At 45.4% G+C, this 17,521-nt stretch overlaps 2 protein-coding genes across 8 annotated transcripts in view; both read left to right on the top strand.

The window, feature by feature from the left end:
* LOC112458587 (ecdysone-induced protein 74EF) overlaps positions 1-7,138 on the top strand; it is a 187,510-nt gene extending 180,372 nt beyond the window's left edge. For all 6 annotated transcript variants that reach the window (XM_025022297.1, XM_025022298.1, XM_025022300.1 and 3 more), the window contains one exon: positions 3,917-7,138. In XM_025022297.1, the coding sequence (XP_024878065.1) occupies positions 3,917-4,470 (554 nt within the window). In that variant the 3' untranslated portion in view covers positions 4,471-7,138. The remainder of the gene's footprint in view (positions 1-3,916) is intronic.
* A 937-nt stretch (positions 7,139-8,075) lies between these two features.
* LOC112458600 (spectrin alpha chain) lies at positions 8,076-17,408 on the top strand. Of its 2 annotated transcripts, XM_025022326.1 has the most exons (9): positions 8,076-8,566; positions 8,658-8,889; positions 9,252-12,868; positions 12,957-13,001; positions 13,355-15,882; positions 15,967-16,021; positions 16,128-16,506; positions 16,590-16,756; positions 16,865-17,408. In XM_025022326.1, the coding sequence occupies exons 1-9, from the start codon at positions 8,417-8,419 to the stop codon at positions 16,991-16,993; spliced, it is 7,302 nt and encodes a 2,433-aa protein (XP_024878094.1). In that variant the 5' UTR covers positions 8,076-8,416; the 3' UTR covers positions 16,994-17,408. The 2 variants fall into 2 exon arrangements, with proteins under 2 accessions (XP_024878094.1, XP_024878093.1); XM_025022325.1 differs by lacking the exon at positions 12,957-13,001 and having other exon boundaries at positions 8,417-8,566; positions 16,865-16,993.
* Positions 17,409-17,521: the final 113 nt, after the last annotated feature.

Here is a 17,521-nt window from a genome sequence, read left to right as displayed (position 1 = left end):
TTATTATAATTGTAGAAATAATTAAAATCGCACTTGTAATCAGTTAAGTTGAGATATTTGTTCTCGCTGTAAAATTATAAACGTTTACATTATATTTGTGAAGAATCTCTCGTAACTCACGTAGATTTTACATTTTTATGATCGCGAATAAACGTGCTTTTAAATCGCCGATTTATCAAGACTTTTTTTTTACTTTCTTTCTAGGATCTTTAAAATCCCACTTGAATTTTCCAGTTTGCCCATCCTAAAATATTCAAAACTCATTTTATTCGCGCATCGTAGCCTGTTTTTCGATCCTATCATAGTCTTCACAGGTTCCCAGGGATCCCACGCGCTTTTGCCGAGGATAAATTTGCATCCTAGAATCTAAGAATTTCTTACGCTTGAGAGTTTGGGAAAAGAAACGATATTCCGGGACCGTCGAACTACCTATTCCATTCACGGTTCCCCGATCGATCCTAGATTTCCGAGACTTCTAGGAATCCTCTCTATCCGGTCTCGGCGTGGCGCGGCGTGGCGCGGCGCACCAGACTCATCGGCTGGCGATGCGTCGTCTCTAGAGTCTAGCGGTGCTTTCCTGCGCTATACAACGCTCGTGGTATAGGTCAGTGAAGTAGGAGCAGTTCCCCCACCGCGACCGCTCCTAGACAACGGGTCTACGATTGACTCATCTAGCCAGTCATACCGCGCGTAAACACGATCCGCTCCAGCTGTTTCTCGCGCGCGCTCTCCGAGGCCTCTCGCTACTACCGCCTTCCTCTCACTTTCTCCGTCTCTCTCTCCCACCTCGCTCCTCGAGCGCGCACCGCGCGCCGCGCGTTTCCTCGTGCGCTCTCCCGCGTGTGTTCTACCCCGCGCACACACACATATATATGCGCACTTCCTGAGAACAACGGTGCGTTCTCCGTATTTTTAGAGCCACGTCGAAAATCTTTCGCTCTCCTGCCGTTCTCCTGTTTTTCGTCCCCGTCTTCCCCTCTCTTTCCTTTCTTCGTTTTTGAATCTTGCTTCATTTCTTTTCGCGCTATTTATACCGCAGCCCTTACAGTTATCGAAACCTTGTCGCGTTACGTTACGTCGGGGTAAAAGACAGAAAAGTGTTTCAGTGGATTTATGTGTTGATGCAACATCTATCGAGAAATCGAATAAATTCTTCTCTATATTTGTGCGCCTTTTATTACGTATCATTGTGAATTTAGTACTTTCGCTTTACGTTCCTTGCTTCATTTGACCCGCAACTATTTTCTATTCAATTTCAGTGATTAAATTTCATTACTCTTAGTGGTTTTCGCTCGTGGCATACATAATAAAGCGCCTATTTCTGTCTATTTACCTCTTCCTTCTTGATTCGAGACGGTTTCGAGTAATTTTTAAATACCTTCGCATTAAACTGTTTTGACGTATCAATAAAACGTGACGTGTCGTATATAAACGCCGTTATTTCGAACGACCGCTTATTACTTCGCAGCTCCGTCACTCCCGGAGGAAATAATGCCGCTTCGGGTACCGCCAAATAAATATTCTACCGTTCTCCCTCTTCCTCTCGCTCGCTTCGTCCTCCCCCCCCTCCCCGCCCCGTCTCGTCGGTCCGCAAACCAGAAAACCTCGAATAGTGCCCGAGGAATCGTTCAACCGCGCGCGGGACTCCACGGAACTGCAACGCGCGACGTGAGAGAAGGATGCAGGCGCGAGAGAGGGAGACGGCGAAGGAAGATGGGATGGAGCGAGAGGGTTGACGCGACGACGAGGAAGGATAGGCACGGCAAGCGGCGACAGGGAGGGAGGGAGGGTTGCGAAGGGGGGCGGGCGGGAGGGAACGCGAGGGGGCCGGAGCCGGAGAACGAGTTCCGATTTTAGCGCAGTCGCGGCGGCCTCAGAACGAGCGGCGCTATTATGCACTAGTAGCTTGATGGCGTCACCCGTGCAACCTTGGCTCGGGTCAGTCCTCTATCATACTGCAGGCAGAGTTCCCCGATTCCCTCCTCCTCCTCCTCCTCCTCCCTCCCGCCTTCGTCTCGTGCGCCCCTCTCGCTCGCTCTCCCGCGCGCTCCACTCGCCGCGCTCCGACTCTCCGCTTTAACTCTCTTTCTCTCTGTCTCTCTCTCGCTCCTCGTCTCTTTATCTCGGTCCGTCTCCTCTTCCTCTCGACCCAGTGGCGTAAGGGGAAAAGAGCTTCTCACCGCCTCGTAGCAGGCAGCGCTTCGAAACTTTTGCTTTCTCTCAGCATAACGTTCATCGTCGCGTGCACGTAGATGCGAAATACTGAGAATTCTTTTTTCTTCTTTTTTCTCTCCTTCCCCCCCCCCCCCATATGAGAGCCACGCAGCGACACTGGTTAACTCATCTTCGGTATAAGGAACGCGAGATTCATCTCTCGAGGCAGCTTCGAAACTTTCGCTTTCTTTCGACATAACGCGGCGCGCTATTTGCGCGTACGTCACACGGCTAAGAATTTTTTATTTCTTTTTGGTATAAAACTCGTACTGACTGCTGCTTATTCACCGATGTAAAAGAGATGCTTTCGAAACCCTTACTTTTTGTCATAACGCGTGTACTCTGTCGCAAGTACGTCCAAATGTTGGTTTCTTTCTCAAACTGATTCTCCCACAAGTATCTGCCACGACGATGTGTGTTTGCCAAATTCCGAAACTTCAATTTCCTCCAATATCTCCTCGCGATAGTCCCTCCCAAAATAATAAACTTATCTTTCTCTCGCACAAAACCGATACGATTCCGGCCAACAAATTTCGCTCGAGACCAACAGACACGCAAGTGGATTTATTTAAGTAATAAAACTTTCTGGACTAAACTCGATTTTTAAAAAGCGACTTCTTATTGAATTTTCGTGAGAGCGCCGAAACTTGATGGATTCTCTGGGAGAGACCGCCCCGCTGCGTTTCAATGCGAAATTCGCTTCGAGGAGAAATCTCTTTAGGAGGCGGAACTCGCGGCGGATTCTCGCGCACGTCCGGCGTGTTTTCCTACGCCCATGGACGGCATGGACCAACGGCTCTATGCTCGCGGGCACAAACTCAGATCGTGGGCATTCGCGTCTGTACGATCGCATCGACGCGATCGATATTGCGCGGTATCCAATCCCCGATTAAACCACATGACGCATAGATCGCGAATTCGAGATAATTACCCGTTTCTTCCGTTTTCTTCGAGCGAGATCGGGGAAAAAAGATCCAGCGCTATATGTAGACCGGGGTGAGACCCGCGGAAGCAGGTGGCGGGCTATCGAGAGCATCTACTTGCGCCGATCACTCGGGATGATGGAAACGACGAAGGCAAATCGACGACGACGACGCGACAATGATGATGGGCGATAACGACGTTTTCCCTCCTTCGCCGCTTCGCGAACGACGGCTATTAATACTTGATTGCACGTTCAATTGCGACGTATACTCTTAAGGCACGCGGTGCGAAAACTAACGCGATAAACGCTGACACCGACCCTTCGCCGCGAGTCGAGATAATAACGTTACTTTGTGTCGTGGATTCTTTTGGGATGAGATTAGAGCGTGTCTCTTCAAGGCCGGACTCTCCTTCCTTTGTCGCGCGATGCCGAAATAATTTCTACGATGCAGCGATATTGATTCTTTTATATTGACGATAAAGTAGCTTCCACATGTTATTGTCCTACATGCCCCGAGACGTAATTAAACGCTTGTCACGTAGTGAGTAAAAAAGGCAAGTTAATTGTAAGATACAAAGTGATCATTACATTAAACTTGTAATCAAGCGTCCGTTATAAAAAGTCGGATAGATCATTATAAACTAGATATAGATAAAGTAAGAGACTAGATAAAAAAAACCTAGATATAAATAACATATAGATAAAGGTTCGATATAACGCAGAGATGATTCGCAAGACTTCTTCTAATTGCGCCCCTCTCTTTTTTCTCTTTTTCAGTATCCGACAGCTACAACAGTTACATAAACATGTACGGCGGGGGTGGGCAGTTTGCGACCCCCTGTACCCCGAGCCCGCCGCGAGGACCAGGCGGCGTGCCGACCAGCGTGATCCAGGCGGCTACCAGCTCGGTCTCGGACGATCTTTACCTTCTCGAGCTCAGCTTCCCGTCGCGCTCGAAGAAGAGCAAGCTGAAGAAGCCGCGGCAGGGCGGCGAGGGCGGGGCCGCGGTGAAGCGGAAGTCGCGCGAGGGTTCGACCACGTACCTGTGGGAATTCCTGCTCAAGCTGCTGCAGGACCACGAGTACTGTCCGCGCTACATCAAGTGGACGAATCGCGAGCGAGGCGTCTTCAAGCTCGTCGACAGCAAGGCGGTCTCGCGGCTCTGGGGCATACACAAGAACAAGCCGGACATGAACTACGAGACGATGGGTAGGGCGCTGCGCTATTACTATCAGCGCGGCATCCTGGCGAAGGTGGACGGCCAGCGGCTGGTCTACCAGTTCGTCGACGTGCCGAAGGACATCGTCGAGATCGATTGTACGGGCGCATGAGACAGGGAGTCGGCTCGTCCCGCGGGGCACGAGAGGGAGAGGAAAGAAGAACAGCAGCAGCAGCAACAACACGGCGTCTCGGCGCGGGCCCCGCGCGGACGTCGACCACCGCCGTTGTCGTTGACGTTGCCGTCGCTGATGCGGCGTCGCGGGCTCGTCGCGGGGCCTCATCCGCGCCAAGGGTCGCCGTTCAGCAGTTTTCTCCACCGAGACGCGCCGACCTGGCATACCCCTCAGATGTTGTAAAACGCGTTCTCTCTTTCGCTTTTTCGTTTTTTTCTCCCTCTCTTTCTCTCTTCCTGTCTGACTCTCCCTGCCTGCTTCTCGATCCCTCTTTGTCTCTCTATTTCCATCTTTCTCTCCGGCTTCGTTTGTTCCTTGTATTATACCTATGTAAATGTATATTAAGGCGCCGCGTGACGATGTCGTCGGAGGTGGTCCCGACCCAGTACCTCGTCCTTCTCCTGCGATCCTGCGTTTCTTTCTCGCGTGTCCGAGTGCCGCGTAGGATTGGGACAGGACGGCGCCCGACTCGTTGAAATTTGTACAAAATTTAGTTCTTAATGTGTCGAGAAAGATAAAACTAAAGATTTTATTCTGGTGTACCTTGCGGGAGGAACGCCGCGGACAAATTACTTAAGCCGCGAAGCACCGGAAAGCGAAAAATTGTATATTCGAAAGAGCGACAAATTATTTATTGTATATTAGACGTTTATGTATGTTACCTAAGAAAATTGTTACGCGCGATGATTCGCGCAGATGGAAAATGTATGGAAAACGGACGAAAGTTATAATAAAAACGAAACGAAATGAGGGCTGTGAAAAGGATTACGATACGGAGAGGAGAGGAAAGGAGAGGAGACGAGTTGTGTAGTGGAACGGGAAAGGATGAAGAAGCGTATCTCGAAGTTTCACGGAGCGAGCTCAGGGAGGGGTACACATTATATTTTTTTAAGTATAAGCGGAAGGGATTGGCCCTTCCGATTTGTGAGCTGAGGGTTCAACAACGCAAGGTGCTGGCTAATATACATGCATATACACATACACACACACACGCACACCGAGGTCCAAGAAAATTATTATTTAGCAACCTAGTGTTACTAATTCGTAAAGATTATCAATGCGGACGATTTTATCTCTGTATATAAATATAAAGAATACCTTTAGTAAAAAAATATATATATATATTATTGAACATTATATATATTATATAAATATATCTATTGTATGTTATGTAGTAAAAATGGAGCGAGATTTGATGTGTCTCTATGAGATTTTTGGCGTCACGGCGACACGCGTAGGGCGCTTGTAACCGTCTCGCGCGACGTCTCTCTTTCGAAACTTTCTATACTACTTGTTTGTTCTTATATACATTATATCGGGAACGAATTTTATACGTTCGGGAGTGCCGATTTTGCGCTCGAGCCTTCTAAAGTCGCAGTCATAACGCACATATATATACACGTATTATATCGCTGGTCTCGTATGCTCAGACTGATCGGAGACGTCGCACGTACAATACAGAGAAGCCCGCCCGACGCACGGGAAGCGTAATAAAAAAAAAATGCGTAACTCTAGATTAAAATTTAACTTATTGGCGCCCCGGGACGCGTGACGCGCGCGAGTGCAAGTGTATCCTATAGCTCTAAGTTTTTGTACATAAAGAGGAAATCGTCAAAAATATTATTTACGTTTAAGAAGAACGTAACGCTGGTTATCTCTATGCGATAATTATATCCGCGGGAGAAAGTAAAACGACGGAAGGTGGAAGGAAAGAATGGACGAGGAGCGTCTGGTTAGATCACGCGCGATGACTATACGCGGTCGGTCGCGAGGCGCGTACACAGGCCGATTTGTCGCATTACAGCCTCGGGATATAAAACCGTAAAAAGAAAACGAAATATACAGTACATTTGAACAGTGATCCAGTGCTGCCAATAATGCCTGTAAAACGGTCCCTTTGCACTTGTCGCTCGAGTCAACGCCCTTCGAGTCGAGCCATACACGGTGCTGTCAGATCGATCCGATGTTTTCGGGACACCAGATATATACCGATGATACAAAGCAAATTGCCTTCTCGTATTAACAAAGACGTGTTGCCTTCTAACAAAAAAAAAGATGCATATAAAAGTTCTAGCGATTTGTATCGTAAATGCCGTCACTTTGTCCAGGTACTTAAAAGCCCTTTACATATAACGCCCTAACATCGTTTTTTGTGACGAATTGAATTTTGTAATTTTATCAGCGAAAAGTTCTTTGGTACGTGGTGACTTTTATCGTACTTCGAATACAATGTATCGGCGGGAAATAGTAATAATATTAATGATAATATTAATGATAAAAAGAAGAAGATATATCAGAGTACAATGGACAAAAGTACCTATAGTATACCACTTCTATACATGATAACGGACACTTATAAACAATGAATGGACACTACAACAGAAATCCTATTTTTAGGTAAATTAAATTTACATATACATAACAATCCACTACACTACGAGATATTTTAACAAATAAGACTTTACTATAATAGAGATAAATACATAATTATTTACCTGTAAAATATATGAAAACACGATGGATTGACGTAAGGAACTCTAATGTAACGTTCTGTGATTCGTTGTTTGTAGGTGAAATTTAATAAAAAGATTATTGTATCATAATATATATACTCATGCGCTTTTACTTTATTCCCCATATACTCAATGAATATTTCGATTCTCAAATTAATTCTGTTTACGTTATTATAAAGAATATTAGAGAGTAAAATATTTACACAAAAATAAAATGCGGCATTTTATTATTATTTTATTAGATTTTATATGTTATATATTTTATTATTAACTAATAAAATGGTTGAAACGTTTGAAAATAACAAGTTTATCTGAGAGAGAGAAAGAGAGTGAGAATTTTTAAAATAAAAAACTTTCATATTGTAGATAATTACAATCTTTTATAATTTTTATAAATATTTCTTCCTTCGTAAGTAAAATATTATATACCTTATATCTCATTTTTTTTCTCTTTAAAATTCGATTTTTACAATTTTTATTTCGCTATTATCTCTGTGATCAATAAATGAACTACCACTGTCGATAAGTAAATTCTACCGTCGATAAGTTAATTGCCTATAACTGATAAAATTTACCGATAAAATGTTTTAATTTGCTGCAGACAAAAAACTTTCAGCGATTCACAGCCGTAGATGAAGTTATGATCATAAAACATTCCCGTAATTATACTTATACAAAAATGCAAAAAATAATCAATTTCTATATCGCGATGAATTGTGAACAGTAAAAGCGTAGAAAAGATATAGAAAGAATATATGACCTCGCGAGATTTGTTGTCCTCAAGTTCACCTTTTCTTCTCTTTTTGACCCGTTAATTGTGCCGCGTTCTTAAGTACAAATGTATATTATTATACATGTATTGATGATATGTTTACCGTAATGATGCAACGGTTATATATAACCCAATATAACCTGACCGACTAAAGACGGTCGGCTGTATCTTCGCTGTGATTGGTACGAAGATTGACCGAGTGCCAGTCAACTGAGTCAACGAGAGGTGCCGCCGGAACGTTCACAAGAATCACAAGTGCGCGGAGTGGGATGTGGGAGTACACCGAGACCGAGTGCAGAAGAATCCAATAGGAGTACTAGGAGCAGAACCGAGTAGAACGGAACGTCAAGTGTGGCAGACGAAATTGGGCGAGCTCGCGAGCTTGCGAGCGAATTCCACGGAAATCCTTTGGCCGTCGTTTCCGTATTATCGACGACACAATTCGTCGTCGCGCGCGCATTCGACGATCGGCCCGTCCCTGCCTGCGGGAGAGGCGTTCGCTCATCGATTCTGGCAGCGAATTGATCCTGCCACACCCCACTGTGGCCATTTTGGACGATAGTGTCGGTGAAAGCTATTTTAAAGATCGCAATCAAGCATGGATCAAATTACGCCGAAGGAGGTGAAGATCCTCGAGAATCCGGAGGACATCCAGGAGAGGCGAGAGCAGGTATTGGGACGCTATGCCAACTTCAAGTCGGAGGCGCGCAACAAGCGGGACAAGCTCGAGGACTCCCGTCGCTTTCAGGTATTTTCAGGCTTTCACGTATCCGAGTGCTCTTCTTTTCTCCCGTCTGCAATTTCGTTTGATGTTGCTGACCCTCGCGTTTTTCTTTCAGTACTTTAAGCGAGATGCGGACGAACTCGAAGGATGGATCTACGAGAAGCTCCAAGCGGCCTCCGATGAGAGTTACAAGGATCCTACTAATCTACAGGCGAAGATTCAGAAGCACCAGGCCTTTGAGGCAGAAGTCGCAGCTCATTCAAACGCCATCGTGCTGCTTGATAATACCGGCTCAGAAATGATAGCGCAACATCATTTCGCCAGCGATATCATTCGCAAGAGATTAGGTACGTTTAATTACTAGAGATGTCAATTTCTTTTCGAGATGGTTAGAGTATTATCAAAGTATGCTACCAAGTTTTTGGTGTATTACGAAAATCTAATATTAATAATATCTAATATTATATAATAATTCATTTTTAGTAAAAAGAAGCAATTCAAAGATCTAAAACTGACGTTTTATGAACAGTAATTTGTATGATCTTTTTCTCAAACTACCTATATAAAATATGTAAAATGTTTTAATATATTATTTTATTTTAAATATAAACTGAAAGTTAGATGATGTTTATTGTAATTGTGGAACATATACTGTACATCCAACAAACTGAATTTTGTTTTTTAACACAATATATTTAATTATTTAAAGAGGAACTGCATCGCCTGTGGGAGTTGCTGCTGTCCCGATTGGCTGACAAGGGTTTGAAGCTACAGCAGGCTTTAGTTCTCGTACAGTTCATTCGTCACTGCGACGAGGTGATGTTTTGGATTCACGACAAGGAGGCATTTGTAACGACCGATGAGTTTGGACACGACTTGGAGCACGTGGAGGTGCTCCAAAGAAAATTCGACGAATTCCAGAAGGATATGGCGAGTCAAGAGTACAGAGTTACGGAAGTGAACGAGCTGGCAGATAAGTTGCTGTTGGACGGGCATCCCGAACGCGACACCATTTTACGCAGGAAGGAAGAACTCAATGAATCCTGGCAGAGACTGAAACAACTGGCCACGCTGCGACAGGAGAAGCTCTTCGGAGCGCACGAGATCCAGAGATTCAATCGCGACGCTGACGAGACCATGACTTGGATCGCGGAGAAGGACGTTGTTTTATCGTCCGACGATTTCGGACGAGATCTTGCCAGCGTGCAAACGTTGCAACGAAAACACGAAGGTATCGAGCGCGACTTGGCTGCTCTGGAGGACAAGGTGTATACACTGGGCGCCGAAGCCGATCGTCTCGCTGCGATTCACGAAGCTGATCATTCCAAGCAGATTCAAGCTAAACGCGCCGAGATTTTACAGTTGTGGGAGAGCCTTACTGCAAAAGCGAAAGAGCGGCGACTCAAACTTGACGAATCTTATTATCTGCATCGTTTCTTAGCCGATTATCGCGACTTGGTGTCCTGGATGAACGATATGCGCGCCATTATTTCTGCAGACGAGCTAGCTAAAGATGTGGCCGGCGCCGAGGCCTTGGTCGACCGACATCAAGAACACAAGGGAGAAATCGATGCCAGAGCTGATAGCTTTGATGCAACCACATTGGCTGGTAATAAACTTCTAGAAAAGAAACATTACGCTGCCGAGGAAGTGGCACGGAAATTGAACTCTCTCGCCGACGACAAGTCATCTCTTTTAAACCTGTGGGAGAAGAGGCGTATCTTGTACGAGCAATGCGTCGATTTGCAACTATTCTATCGAGACACGGAACAGGCTGACGCGTGGATGGCTAAACAGGAAGCGTTTCTGGCTAACGAAGACTTGGGAGATTCCCTCGACAGTGTGGAGGCGCTTATTAAGAAACACGAGGACTTTGACAAATCTCTGGCGGCTCAAGAGGAGAAGATTAAAGTGCTTGATGAATTTGCTGGAAAGTTAATCGAGGGCGAACATTATGCTGCAGACGATGTGGCACAACGGCGGCAGCTGCTATTGGAAAGACGAGCTATTCTTCTCGATAAATCAGCTCAAAGACGCCGTCGCCTGGAGGATGCATACAAGCTGCAACAATTTGAGAGAGATTGCGACGAAACAAAAGGCTGGGTCAATGAGAAGCTCAAGTTTGCCACTGACGACAATTACTTGGATCCTACTAATCTGAACGGTAAAGTCCAGAAGCATCAGAATTTCGAGCAAGAATTAAACGCGAATAGGACGCGCATGGAGGAGATGGTAGCCACTGGCCAGGAATTGATCGAGAGCGGTCACTATGCTAGCGATCGCATACGCACTCGCTCGGATGAGATCGTGACACTGTGGGAGAGCTTAACGCGGGCCACCGAAAAGAAAGGCGCGAAATTACAGGAGGCTTCCCAGCAGCAGCAGTTCAACCGTACGGTAGAAGATATCGAATTGTGGCTCTCGGAGGTGGAGGGACAACTTATGTCGGAAGACTACGGTAAAGATCTAACCAGCGTCCAGAACTTGCAGAAGAAACATGCGCTCCTAGAAGCCGATGTAGGTTCTCACGCGGACAGAATCGATAGTATCGCTCAAGCGGCCGAGCAGTTTGTCACATCGGGCCACTTTGACGCCGACAACATCAAAGCTAAGCAGGATCAATTGCAAGGTAGATATTCCGCTCTGCAGCGTCCTATGAGTTTGAGGAAACAACGACTCTTGGACTCGCTCCAGGTACAGCAACTGTTTCGAGATATCGAAGACGAGGAAGCGTGGATTCGCGAGAAAGAGCCAGTCGCGGCATCCACGAATCGTGGTCGTGATTTGATCGGCGTGCAGAATCTGCAGAAGAAGCATCAGGCTGTTCTGGCGGAAATCAACAACCACGAGCCGAGAGTGGCCGCGGTTTGCCAGGCGGGTTCGACGATGTTGCAAGAGGGACACTTCGCGGCTGAGGAGATTAATCAGCGACTGGCGGCTTTGGACGAGCACTGGGGACAGCTGAAAGATAAGGCGCGGCAACGTAAAAATGACTTGGACGACTCTTTACAGGCGCATCAATATTTCGCCGATGCGAACGAGGCTGAATCATGGATGAAGGAGAAACGTCCTATAGTGATGAATGGTGATTACGGCAAGGATGAGGATAGTTCTGAGGCTCTTCTGAAGAAACACGAGGCCTTGGTTAGCGATCTAGAAGCGTTTGCGAGCACTATTGCGGTATTAAGAGATCAAGCTGCGGCGTGCAGACAGCAAGAGACACCCACGATCGACATCACCGGCAAGGAGTGTGTCGTGGCTCTGTACGATTACACTGAAAAGTCTCCCCGAGAGGTATCCATGAAGAAGGGTGATACTCTGACTCTGCTCAACTCCAACAACAAGGATTGGTGGAAGGTCGAGGTAAACGATCGTCAAGGTTTTGTACCGGCAGCATATGTGAAGCGCGTGGAACCTGAGGCGGGTCTCAGCGCGTCCCAACAGAACTTGGCTAGAGAGCAGAGCTCGATCGCCGCGCGACAAGCACAGATCCAGGCGCAATACGATGATCTCTTGCGTCTGGCGCGCGAACGTCAAAACAAACTTAATGAAACAGCCAAGGCTTACGTGCTGGTAAGAGAAGCCGCTGAGTTGGCTACTTGGATCAAGGACAAGGAGAATCACGCTCAGGTGCAGGACGTGGGCGAGGATCTGGAACAGGTGGAAGTTATGCAGAAGAAGTTCGATGACTTTCAAGCTGATCTTAAGGCGAACGAAGTGCGTTTGGCCGAGATGAATGAAATTGCTGTGCAGCTGATGAGCCTCGGACAGACTGAAGCGGCATTGAAGATTCAGACGCAAATTCAGGATCTGAACGAGAAGTGGACCAGCTTGCAAACGCTCACGGCAGAACGGGCCAGTCAGCTTGGTTCTGCTCACGAGGTGCAACGGTTCCATCGTGATGTCGATGAAACCAAAGATTGGATTCGCGAAAAGGATGCGGCGCTGAACAATGACGATCTGGGTAAGGATTTGCGCAGCGTTCAAGCTTTGCAGCGCAAGCACGAGGGTCTGGAGAGAGATCTGGCGGCTTTGGGAGACAAGATCAAGCAACTTGATGAGACGGCTAATCGCCTGATGCAGTCGCATCCAGAAACTGCCGAGCAAACATACGCTAAACAGAAGGAGATCAACGAAGAATGGACTCAGTTGACGGCTAAAGCTAATAGCAGAAAGGAGAAGCTTCTGGACTCGTACGATCTGCAACGCTTCCTCAGTGATTATCGCGATTTGATGGCCTGGATTAACTCGATGATGGGCCTAGTCGCTTCCGAAGAACTCGCATCGGACGTCACGGGTGCCGAGGCATTGCTCGAACGTCATCAGGTAAAAATAATCTCTATTATAACATGATCAAACACAGTCATCACAATCATCTTTCAACAAATCCTTCACCAAGTCATTTAAATTATAGAATCACAGAGCAGAGATAGATGCGCGATACGGCATACTTCCAGAGGTATAAGAACGTTTGAGCATGCATCAAGGAAGTCGCGGAGTTGCCTGGCGAGAGTTTAAAAAATTAATTTCGCGTAATTCGTCTCGTTGATGATTTATTTCATTTTTTTTTCTTTTTTTTTACGAGAAGAGGTTGATTGATCTTGTGCCGATGTTTTGCAATGAAAATACTGCCTATTAACAGTTTGAGTATTTTCAATGCTTATCGCGTAATTACTACCTTTCTGCTTGTCGTAGTATCTATTGCCGAATGGATTTGATCATACATAACAAACAAAGAGTTGCGTACTGGCATAAAACACTCGAAAACCGAATCATAATCCACTTTGTAAATTTCGTTTATTTTTTGTATAGGAGCACCGAATGGAGATAGATGCTAGAGCAGGTACTTTCCAGGCGTTCGAATTGTTCGGCCAACAGCTGTTGCAATCCAGCCATTACGCCAGCGTGGAGATACTGGAGAAACTCGAATCTATGGCTGAAGCTCGACAAGAGCTAGAGAAAGCTTGGATCCAACGACGCATGCAACTCGATCAGAATCTCGAATTGCAGTTGTTCTGCAGGGATTGCGAGCAGGCGGAAAATTGGATGAGCGCGCGGGAGGCTTTCCTCAGCAGCGCAGACGCGGTTGACAGCAGTGACAATGTCGAGGCTCTCATCAAGAAGCACGAAGATTTTGATAAAGCAATCAACGCTCACGAAGAGAAGATCGCTACCTTACAGACTCTGGCCGATCAACTGATCGCTGCGGAACATTATGCCGCTAAACCTATCGACGAAAGACGATGTCAAGTGTTGGATCGCTGGCGACACTTGAAGGACGCTCTTATTGAGAAGCGCTCGAAGCTGGGCGAGTCTCAGACTCTGCAGCAGTTCTCTCGAGATGCGGACGAGATGGAAAATTGGATCGCCGAGAAACTTCAGCTAGCAACTGAGGAGAATTACAAGGATCCCGCCAACATACAGTCGAAGCATCAGAAACATCAGGCTTTCGAAGCTGAATTAGCGGCCAATGCGGACCGAATTCAATCGGTACTCGCTATGGGAGGCAATTTAATCGAAAAGCATCAATGTGCTGGCTCGGAGGATGCAGTTCAAAAAAGATTGGCGTCTATCGCTGACCAGTGGGAATACCTTACGCAAAAGACCACAGAGAAGTCCATGAAGCTGAAGGAAGCTAACAAACAGCGTACCTATATCGCTGCCGTGAAGGATCTTGATTTCTGGCTCGGCGAAGTCGAGAGTTTGCTGACATCCGAAGACGCCGGCAAGGACTTGGCTTCGGTGCAAAATCTTATGAAGAAACATCAACTTGTTGAGGCAGATATACAGGCGCACGAAGAAAGAATCAAGGACATGAATGCACAGGCTGATTCGCTGATCGAGAGCGGCCAGTTCGATGCTGCTGGTATTCAAGAGAAACGTCAGAGCATAAATGAACGTTATGAGCGAATCAGGAATCTAGCGGCGCACAGACAGGCGAGACTCAACGAGGCTAATACTTTGCATCAGTTCTTCCGCGATATTGCTGACGAAGAGTCTTGGATCAAGGAGAAGAAGCTTCTTGTCGGATCGGATGATTATGGTCGTGACCTTACGGGTGTGCAGAACTTGAAGAAGAAGCACAAGAGATTGGAGGCCGAACTTGGTAGTCACGAACCTGCTATCCAAGCTGTCCAGGAGGCAGGAGAGAAATTGATGGACGTTTCCAATCTAGGAGTACCCGAAATCGAACAGCGTCTGAAGCTTCTTAATCAGGCGTGGGCTGAATTGAAGCAATTAGCTGCCACTAGGGGACAGAAGTTGGATGAATCCTTAACGTATCAACAGTTCCTCGCCAAGGTCGAAGAGGAGGAAGCCTGGATTACGGAAAAGCAGCAGTTACTCTCTGTCGAAGATTACGGCGATACAATGGCCGCTGTGCAAGGCCTTTTGAAGAAGCACGATGCGTTCGAAACCGATTTCGCGGCTCACGGTGAACGCTGCAAGGACATCTGCGAGGCCGGCGAGACATTGATTAAAGCTGGCAATCATCGAGCAGATGCTATCAGTCAAAGATGCGCGCAATTGCGCAACAAATTGGAGCAACTCGGAGCTCTCGCGGCCCGCAGGAAGACACGACTGAACGACAATTCGGCGTACTTGCAGTTCATGTGGAAGGCCGATGTAGTCGAATCATGGATCGCTGATAAAGAGACTCACGTACGTTCCGAGGAATTTGGTCGAGATTTATCTACCGTACAGACATTGCTCACGAAACAGGAGACCTTCGACGCTGGCTTGCATGCCTTTGAACACGAGGGTATTCAGAATATCACCTCATTGAAAGAAATGCTCGTTGATTCCGGACACGATCAGACACCCAGCATTCAGAAACGTCATGCCGATGTCATCACTCGTTGGCAGAAACTTCTGGCCGATTCAGATTCGAGGAAACAACGTCTGTTGAGAATGCAGGATCAATTCAGGCAGATCGAAGAGCTCTATCTAACGTTCGCGAAGAAAGCGTCTGCTTTCAACTCTTGGTTCGAGAATGCCGAAGAGGATCTGACAGATCCCGTGCGTTGTAATAGTATCGAAGAGATTCGTGCTCTTCGCGAGGCACACGCACAGTTCCAAGCTAGCTTATCTTCGGCCGAAGCCGACTTCCAAGCCCTGGCTGCTCTTGACAGGCAAATCAAGAGCTTCAACGTAGGACCAAATCCATACACATGGTTCACGATGGAAGCTTTGGAAGATACTTGGAAGAACTTACAGAAGATAATTAAGGAGCGCGATGTTGAACTTGCGAAAGAAGCACAGCGGCAGGAGGAGAATGATAAATTGCGTAAGGAATTCGCCAAGCACGCTAATGCCTTCCATCAGTGGCTTGCGGAAACAAGGTTTGCATCAGACATGAAAGAATTATTTAATCACCTAGTTGTTTAATTAGGAATAAAAATGCAAATAATTAATTTTTTTTATAGAACATCTATGATGGAAGGATCTGGATCTTTAGAACAGCAACTGGAAGCTACAAAGGTTTGTATAATTGAAACAGATGCATTTATCATAAGGATAATTTATGCAAGATATATATTCATTACATAATTATATGTTATACATAAATTATATTTCAAATTTACAGCGAAAAACTCAAGAAGTGCGCGCACGTCGTCAAGACCTGAAGAAGATCGAAGATCTGGGAGCTATTCTAGAGGAACATCTAATTCTCGACAACCGTTACACAGAACACAGTACCGTAGGATTGGCACAACAATGGGATCAGTTGGATCAGTTAGGAATGCGCATGCAACACAATTTAGAACAGCAGATTCAAGCGCGAAACCAGTCCGGTGTATCTGAAGACGCACTAAAGGAATTCTCCATGATGTTCAAGCACTTTGACAAGGACAAGAGTGGCCGTCTGAATCATCAAGAATTTAAATCGTGCCTGAGAGCTTTGGGCTATGACCTTCCTATGATGGAAGAAGGACAGCCCGATCCGGAATTCGAGAACATATTAGGTTTTGTTGATTTTAATTCTTGTGTTATTTCCGATTACATTATTTCGAACCATCTATTTTTAACACGATATTATTATTCGCAGACATCGTGGATCCTAATAGAGACGGCTATGTATCGCTTCAAGAATACATGGCGTTTATGATCAGCAAGGAAACGGAGAACGTGCAGAGCTCGGAGGAAATAGAGAACGCTTTCCGAGCAATCACTGCAGCAGATCGGCCGTACGTCACAAAGGAGGAATTATATGCTGTAAGTATTGCAAATACTATTGAATATTCAGAAATATAAGTTACAATGTTCCTACAATCACGAAGAATGCAATTTATATTCGTTAATCGTTTTTTTTTTCTTTTTCAGAACCTCACAAAGGAGATGGCCGATTATTGCGTTGCCCGTATGAAACCTTATGTAGATCCCAAGTCGGAACGACCGATAACAGCTGCGTTGGATTATATAGAATTTACGCGTACTCTTTTCCAGAATTAATTATGGATTCCCATACATATGCATATTATATTATTTTTCCAAGCTTATTAAACTATAATTGCATAAAGAGCACAAGGCGCTGCTATGTTTATCTTTAAAAACTATGCTTGATTGATATTTCTATTAATAACTAGAGTTATCTAGAGGATTTACAAAAATTAAGATTTTCACCTAAACTGGTTGATAGAGAATACATATAAAGAATATATTTGTGTTGTGTATGTTAGAATGCTTTTCCTAACGTATATATTCTTATATGCTTTTGATATATCGCATTATTTAATCTTCAAATCCTAATCTTTAAAATATTAAATTCTATATCAACTAGTTCTTTGAAACTCTTTCACGTTGTTCTTCGAAATAAATGCATTTAATATATTATATTAAATTTTATTCAATAAATCTATAAAACATATATGGCGTATTTTTTAATTCTTGCGTATGAGATTGCGTAAATTTTCTTATGGGTAATTAAATGGGTAATATTTTTTCTTTTATCTTATTTAGTAAGCATATATGGAAAATAAT

The sequence above is a fragment of the Temnothorax curvispinosus genome, unplaced genomic scaffold, assembly GCF_003070985.1.
Source record: "Temnothorax curvispinosus isolate PA1 unplaced genomic scaffold, ASM307098v1 QBEX01009010.1, whole genome shotgun sequence".
In the NCBI taxonomy this organism is placed as follows: Eukaryota; Metazoa; Arthropoda; class Insecta; order Hymenoptera; family Formicidae; genus Temnothorax; species Temnothorax curvispinosus.
Note: the sequence above shows the minus strand (reverse complement) of the source record. Positions and strands in the feature narration are given on the sequence as shown.